General features: G+C 38.4%; 1 protein-coding gene across 1 annotated transcript; it reads left to right on the top strand.

The window, feature by feature from the left end:
- The first annotated feature begins 3,587 nt into the window (after nt 1-3,587).
- On the top strand, nt 3,588-6,038 carry LOC129776973 (uncharacterized). The gene is made up of 2 exons (XM_055782965.1): nt 3,588-3,856; nt 4,024-6,038. Exon 2 carries the CDS (start codon nt 4,035-4,037, stop codon nt 5,589-5,591), a length of 1,557 nt encoding a protein of 518 aa, XP_055638940.1. The 5' UTR covers nt 3,588-3,856; nt 4,024-4,034; the 3' UTR covers nt 5,592-6,038.
- Nucleotides 6,039-7,214: the final 1,176 nt, after the last annotated feature.

Here is a 7,214-nt window from a genome sequence, read left to right as displayed (position 1 = left end):
CAATTTGTACCCCAATATGTTCCCGAAAGACGTAATCCTACGTCAAAAATCTTGCCTTTGCACAACCACAACACTCATATATGAAATAATGAGAGAGCGGCAGAGGGAGAGAGAAAACAAACTGTCTCTGGTGAACGTTAGAGATCACGTTTCATTCGCTCTACTGCATGCTATCGTTTACACTTGTAACCTTTCGCTTACTCTCACTAAAAAGGCTATTCACTATATCTCTTCACAATCATTGGTGTTACGTCTACATCTTCTGCTTTTGTTTTCTTTACTACTAACACATTATTTTAATCTGGAAGATATGAATAGTAATACTTAGCTGCAATAGTTTCAATCCTATAGAAATGACTGTGAGGCTCCTCTTTTTAGTGATAATAACACTGCTGTCATCACATATCATCTAATGTGCCATGTTTCGTACACATTAAAGAGCATACATGATATACGAACACACGTTGCAGTACGTAAAAGTGAGAAGGAGAATAACATCACTTTGGAATACGGATACGTGATACTTCGGCACAGGAACTTCGTACTTGTTTTGGAAGAAAAAAAACGAAAACAAGAGCATATTCGTTAGCAAGTTTGACTAAACCGATGGAACCTAGCACAATTTTTGCCACAACAATGTACACGCGCGACGAAAAGAGACACGACGATTGGAAACACAAGCCGAGCGCAACGAACGGAGAGAATTTTCACTAGAAAATGCGAACTGAAGCCATTTTGGATTCGCTCGATTGATACCATGATACTATTCTGTTTTTATTTTTTTTATTTTTCCATGTAATTCAACTGAATTTCACAAATCTTCGATTCAGTAGAACAGATCAGATTTATTTTCACACGTTACACAAATTAAAAAGCTATTTAACGACAAAAACACATGAATTCAAAGATCACAACACGGAGCGAAAAAACACGCGTCTACTCCCGCTCGTTGCACCAGAAATATCTCATTTGAATGATGAGAAAATTTAGTATAGAATATAGTAGTGGAACATCTAAATTAGTGGATGTTAATAACATTTTGGAAGCGAAAAATTTAAAGTTATTAATTTTTAATGTGTTATTGTTAAATTTATCTTAAAAAATTATATTAAACTAGATTGTTTCTATCAATTAAATTGGAGCTCTCTAACCGCTCTACAATTTGTTCTTTGACACCCAACTTCTGTCTTTATTAATTTCACTGCAATATCGATATAAACAATTTCTGGAGAAAAATCAAGCAAAATCGTCAAAAATCGCGATTTTACCCCTCTGTACATGTAATAGCCACTTAAATTTCACTTTAACGTTGAAAGGTTACATTTCTTCTTGAAATAAGTCATTTTTGAAATACAAAAAAAAAAATTCTTTTCCAAACTGTCTATAATCGAGTCCGAAATAGTATATAATCGAATCACATATAATCGAGTCCGACCTGTACTGTATTCTGTTAATCAAATCATTTCATTTGATATCGATATTGAGGGGATTGCAAAAACACATAGTCGATCATTGTTGAATTTATGTTGTTTATTACGTTTTGTATTCTCCAAGTCAAGCCATTTAGCTATTTTTAGCGATGGCCGAATTGAATTTTTCAAGGTTAATGGAATACGCAGTTTTATAATGACAGTAGAATTCAAAATTTCTTCCAAATCAGTTCAATCATTCAAAAAGAACGGGGTCAATTTTCTATTAATGTGGGACAACTCTACAAACATTCAAACATGTCAAGCTGAATGAAATCATTCGAAAAGTCATTGGTTATTTGGGGACAGCGGCCATCTTGGATTTGGATTTTTCATGATCTGCTATGTCTGAAATACTCAAATTGCCTAAACAGATGTTTAAAGTTTCTTTCATCCAGTATCGATTTTCTCGCAAGCACCATCCACTGGAATGCGGTTGATTCGATATCCGACATACGACATGCGAGGCCGGAACAATGTTGTATTGGCTGTCTCCACTGCAGCAACTGAAACCTGTCGCAGTGACAAATGACTGCGAGCAGAGTGGAATTGAGTTCCATCAATCAATCCGCCAGTGTCACGCGTAAAAGCGCTTCACACAAAGCTTTCCCCCGAGTGTTCAGAGAGGGGAAAGTGTAAACTAGACTCTAAACACTTTCCAATAGACTGAAGCACCGGGCAGAGGTCGTTGTGTGTTGTGTTTGACAGCTGTTTTCGTATTTCATGACGCTCTGCTGTATAGTAGCATGAGTTGTGCTTGTCGCCGAGATCATCAAAGGCAAACATTGAGTGAAATCAATCACTTATTTTTGCATTTCTCAAACAGTATTTGATGGTTTTTTTAGACCAGTCGTTCAACTCGATACTCTCAAACACAAACTGTGGCGTGAAAAGATTTATGCTTGGAGGAGTTGAAAAGTTGTTCATTGGCTCACGGGAATTTTTTTTCTCCGTTCGGATCTTTCCTTTTTTTTTGCTAATCCTTTGGTTCTAAGCCGGGAGTAAGCGATAGAGTGTAACCACAACTTTGAATCGTGGGTTAAAAAACAGGCGGAAAAGTTTTCGTTTTATTAGCGAGGAGTTTTGTGAGCATTTCATCTTCCCCAGAAGTGTTTGAATGGATTGTGGATTGTTCGACAGTGAAAGGCTCCCGAAGGAGAAGGAAGCTGTGGTAGAATTAGTTCACGATTCGCGTCATCGTCGGAACTGTTAATACTATTATCTCTTCGTGGTATTGCCACAAACAGTCCTCCATTGGAATATATTCGGTGGATAAACAGCGGTGTATTTGCACTTATCTGATTAAATTTGGGCTTCGTTAATGCATTGCTTTGATGATGATTTGGGTTTAATTGGCACATTATTAATTAATTATTCAGCGATTTGTATGTAATTTATAGTACATATTATTACAATGAATGGACATCCACACCGATGATTGCCATCGAAAAGCGACCACGTGGGGCACTTGAATTTCTACCAAAAGCGAAAAGCCAACAAAATACCACATCGGTTTCTTCTCCAAAGTCAAATCACGCCATTTTGCTCGAGACGTTTTCCCACAAATCCCAGTCTGAACGAAGAGTGGAGCGTCTTTTTAAAACAAAGCACCCCGACGCAAAGTCAGACGGAAGCGGTAAAGCTATTTGACACCGAAGGATTACAGCCGGCTTCTGTTTGCTCCATGGCGCCATAAAACCTTCAACGTGATTTGCGATTTCCTTAACCGTCGCCCCCACGCTTTTGTATGTATAAATCGGCAGAACGGGAAAGTAAGTTGGGCACCCATTTGCTCTCGGATTTAGTCGCCGCTCGGTTTGTGCTCCGGTTTGGTTACAATGGAAAAAGGAGAATCGTCTCCTTTTGCACTCCAAGATGTGACATTCTTTAGCTGTTCATGTCGAGAGTTGCATTCCGTCGATTGAGTTGGGACGGAGGTGAAACGTGATTGAAGGAATTTGAACCGTGACAGTTTTCAGTACATATTCCTAGACGATTGGAAGTTGTGTGAGATGCATATACAGGTAATCTTCGATATAACGTACATTTCACTTTCAAAATTGTACGTTGTATGGAATTGTACGCTATATCGAAGCACAATGAAGTAAGGTACACTGGGGCAAGTGGAATTTGGGGGTAAGTGGATCAAATATAAAGTAAACAAATAACAAAAAATATTTTGCTTTGTTTCCACACAACATCTGCCAAACAATCAATAAACATCTACTAAACGTACTTTTTAGTCGTTGTGAACCACCAGACGCAACCAAATATTGCTTTGTTTACAATCGCATTTCTGCAGCTGCGATCAGAGTCGATTACGCTGTCAGTAAAATTACATTTTCGACGATCGGCAGTTCGGAAAACTGGTTACATTTCACTACTAGGTAATTGAAAAATGCTTATTTTTGTGTTTACCGATACAAAATGTGAAAGATTGTCTTTTTACTATAAAAATCGGCCTGTTTCCACTTGCCCCACATGTTTTTGTAATTGGGTTAAGTGGAATACGTGAAAGTAAACATTGCTTATTGAATGTTTTTAATCTTTACAGCCACCGGAAGAATGGTTCGCAAATACATTCGCAAGCGTTCTCCTGCTAAATACAGTGGACAGGACTTGACAGATGCGATGGATGATGTAAAAAACGGCAAGATGAAGATAAAAGCGGCAGCAAAGCACTTCCGAATCCCATATGCAACACTCTTCAAGCGAGTGAAAGGTCTGAGAGGCATTAAAAGTATAACGGGAGGCCGACCCACTGCTTTGCCGTTGAAGGTTGAAACACAGATCGCCGACTGTATCAAGAAAATGGATAAGTGGGGCTTTGGACTATCCAAAGAGGAGACAATTTTGGCAATAGCAGAGTACGTAAAAGTTAACAAGCTTCAAACACCGTTTGTAAGCGGTGTTCCGGGAGACGATTTTTTCCGGAATTTTAAGCGCCGGCATCATCTATCGCAAAAAAAGCCCCAAGCCGTTGAGGTCGCACGGAAACGAGGAGCTGATCCTTTCGTGATGACCGAATACTTCAAGCTCCTAAAACAGGTGACCACGAACGTTCCTCCAGAGCAGATATATAACATCGATGAGACTAGCTTCTGCCTCGATCCGAGTCGGGTTAAGACTGTGGGAGAAACTGGAAGAGCTGCTCATCGTGTCACGGGCGGTTCAGGAAAAGAAAATTTTACTGTATTGATGGGAGGAAATGCGGCTGGTGACAAATTACCACCACTTATTATTTTCAAAGGATCCAACGTATGGAACAGCTGGATGGCTAGTAAATGTGATGAATTTCCTGGAATAGTTTATGCTGCAACCAAAAACGGCTGGATGGAGACGGATGTTTTCGCCAACTACTTCGAACGGTCCTTTCTGAGCGCTACCGCTGAGGGACAATTGGTCCTACTTTACGATGGCCATGTATCACATGTTTCTCTTGCTCTCATCCAAAAAGCAATCGAGAATAATGTTGTGATACTCAAACTTCCGCCCCACACAAGTCATCTCTTGCAGCCTATGGACCTGGCGGTGTTTAAACCATTGAAGCAAGACTATGACAAGTGCGTTATCCAGTGGCAACGGAATCACTATGGGACGAAGCTGTCTAAATCAGCTTTTTCAAACATTATCTCCAAAGTTTGGAGATCATTTGATTCACAAATAATTAAAAATGGGTTCCGCAAGGCCGGCGTATACCCGTTTTCCGATAAGGTGATTCCGGAAGACAAATACGAACCGAGAGCATGGGCACGTTTCATCGCATCACAGCAAGCAGCTCAAACGTTAGATGACAACACTGTTGAGATCGTCGAAGGATCGAAGAAGGCGCTTCCAAGAGTAACAAACACCAGAGATGCAGCTTCAGCAACTTGTAATTGCATTGCTTCCTCAACAGGGAATGACCAAATGGAAAATGATAATCCACAAAATAATTCTTTTGAAGCGATTCTCCTTGACCATGTGAAACAGATTCCTGTTTCCAAAGCGCAGAGAAAAAAAGTTTGTCCTGGGGCAGAAGTTATAACATCGACTGATGCCGTTGTGAAGCTGGAAACGATCAAATCGGTTAAAGAGGCGACACAGAAAGCAAAGCGTAAGAGAGCTTCGAAGAAATCATAACTGTGGTTAGCGATGTACCTGCTATTTTTATCTATTGACCTGATTTTGAAGACTTGCGAAGCAATAACGATATTTATTGCATTTTTTTTTTATTTCCTTAAATGCATTGATTAATTAATTTTGTATTATCAAAGAATAAAAGAAAGTGAATACAGTTTGTTTTATTCATTCCCAAACACCTTTTTAACAGAGTTTAACTTGTTGTAAACATAAAATTCCAGGTTTCCACTAACCCCCGTATCAAGGGGTAAGTGGACTTTGGGGACTTGGAGATTATTTTTGGCCAAACTTAAAATCTAGTTGAGGAATTCATTTTTCGGTTCCATATATTAATAGCTAATCGGCTACAGTAGTGATGTGTATAATTCGTTTTGAAAAATAATCAAAAACAGGAAAAATAGGACACTTTATTTTTGAAATAATGGTTTTTGGGGTTCCACTTGCCCCAGTGTACCTTACTCACAAACGTAGTCTATAATACATTAGGGGCTGTCCACATACCACGTGGACAACTTTAGGGGAGGGGGGAGGGTGTGTAGGGGTCGCGTAAATGTCCACGGTTGTCCACGGTGGGGGGGAGGGGGTTTAGGTAATATCCACGTGGACACGATACATTTTCATGCTGTATTTTCAAGAATTATTGAACTTTCCGCCCACTCTGTATTCTGTGTTTTTTTAAAAAAGGGTTGAGCTACTTGAGTGCATCAAACATCCGTATTTTTCATATGGCGGAATTTCTGCCCTGAAATGTGTTTTCTGAAAGTCATGGTAGAAGAGAACTCGAGATACTCGACAAAGAAATAAGAGGAACAGAGTGTTAAGTTGAAAATTTTAAGTTATTTTGAAATGCTGTAACTTCGTGGAAACCCAACATACATCATTCAAAATCTTCAACTTCAACATTTCAAAGCTTCAAGTTTTGGAATATATTAAGGACACATTGTCATGTTGGTGTATGTGAATGTAGTGAATAAAAATATAGGAACAAATAAGAACCCTTCCTCTTTCTGTTATTTCAAGATCGGAACTTTTAGCTAAATAAATCAAAAAAATTCAATTTACCTTATCAACCAGTTTTCATTGGATTCCAAGAACTTGCCTGTAGAACCTTTCAATCTAAATTTATTTTTGTTTGAATGAAAAAGTTCTCCATCGTCTTCGATGATTAATAATTCAATAAATGATGAACGCGCTGCAGTTTTGAAAATTCCAATAAATTGTGTGCAAAGTTAATTCGTTGATTCAATGAAAAAACGAACGAAATTTTAAATATTTTTTTTGCATTTTGAAAAAGTGCCAAAAACAGTTTTACTATAGTGCTTTAGAAAGTCGTCTGTAGTTTTGCAAATATTGCAAGTATTCCAATGTATATCCTCAAAACCCCTGTGAATATATTGCCAATCCAAGAATGTTTTGAGTAAATTATAGAAGCACTCCATCGCAAGTTGTGCCAGAAGTACAAAATGCTATGCGTATCCTGGAAATTACGATAACGATCATTAACTTCAGTTTTCATGCGTTTGTGTTGAAAATTCTAGCTTCAAATTATGTATATCCTATATTCATGCGTTGATTTTTCACGTTATTTCGAAAAAATACTTAAAAATTTCGACTTTAAACTAT

This window comes from Toxorhynchites rutilus, chromosome 3 (assembly GCF_029784135.1).
Source record: "Toxorhynchites rutilus septentrionalis strain SRP chromosome 3, ASM2978413v1, whole genome shotgun sequence".
Taxonomy (NCBI): domain Eukaryota; kingdom Metazoa; phylum Arthropoda; class Insecta; order Diptera; family Culicidae; genus Toxorhynchites; species Toxorhynchites rutilus.
Note: the sequence above shows the minus strand (reverse complement) of the source record. Positions and strands in the feature narration are given on the sequence as shown.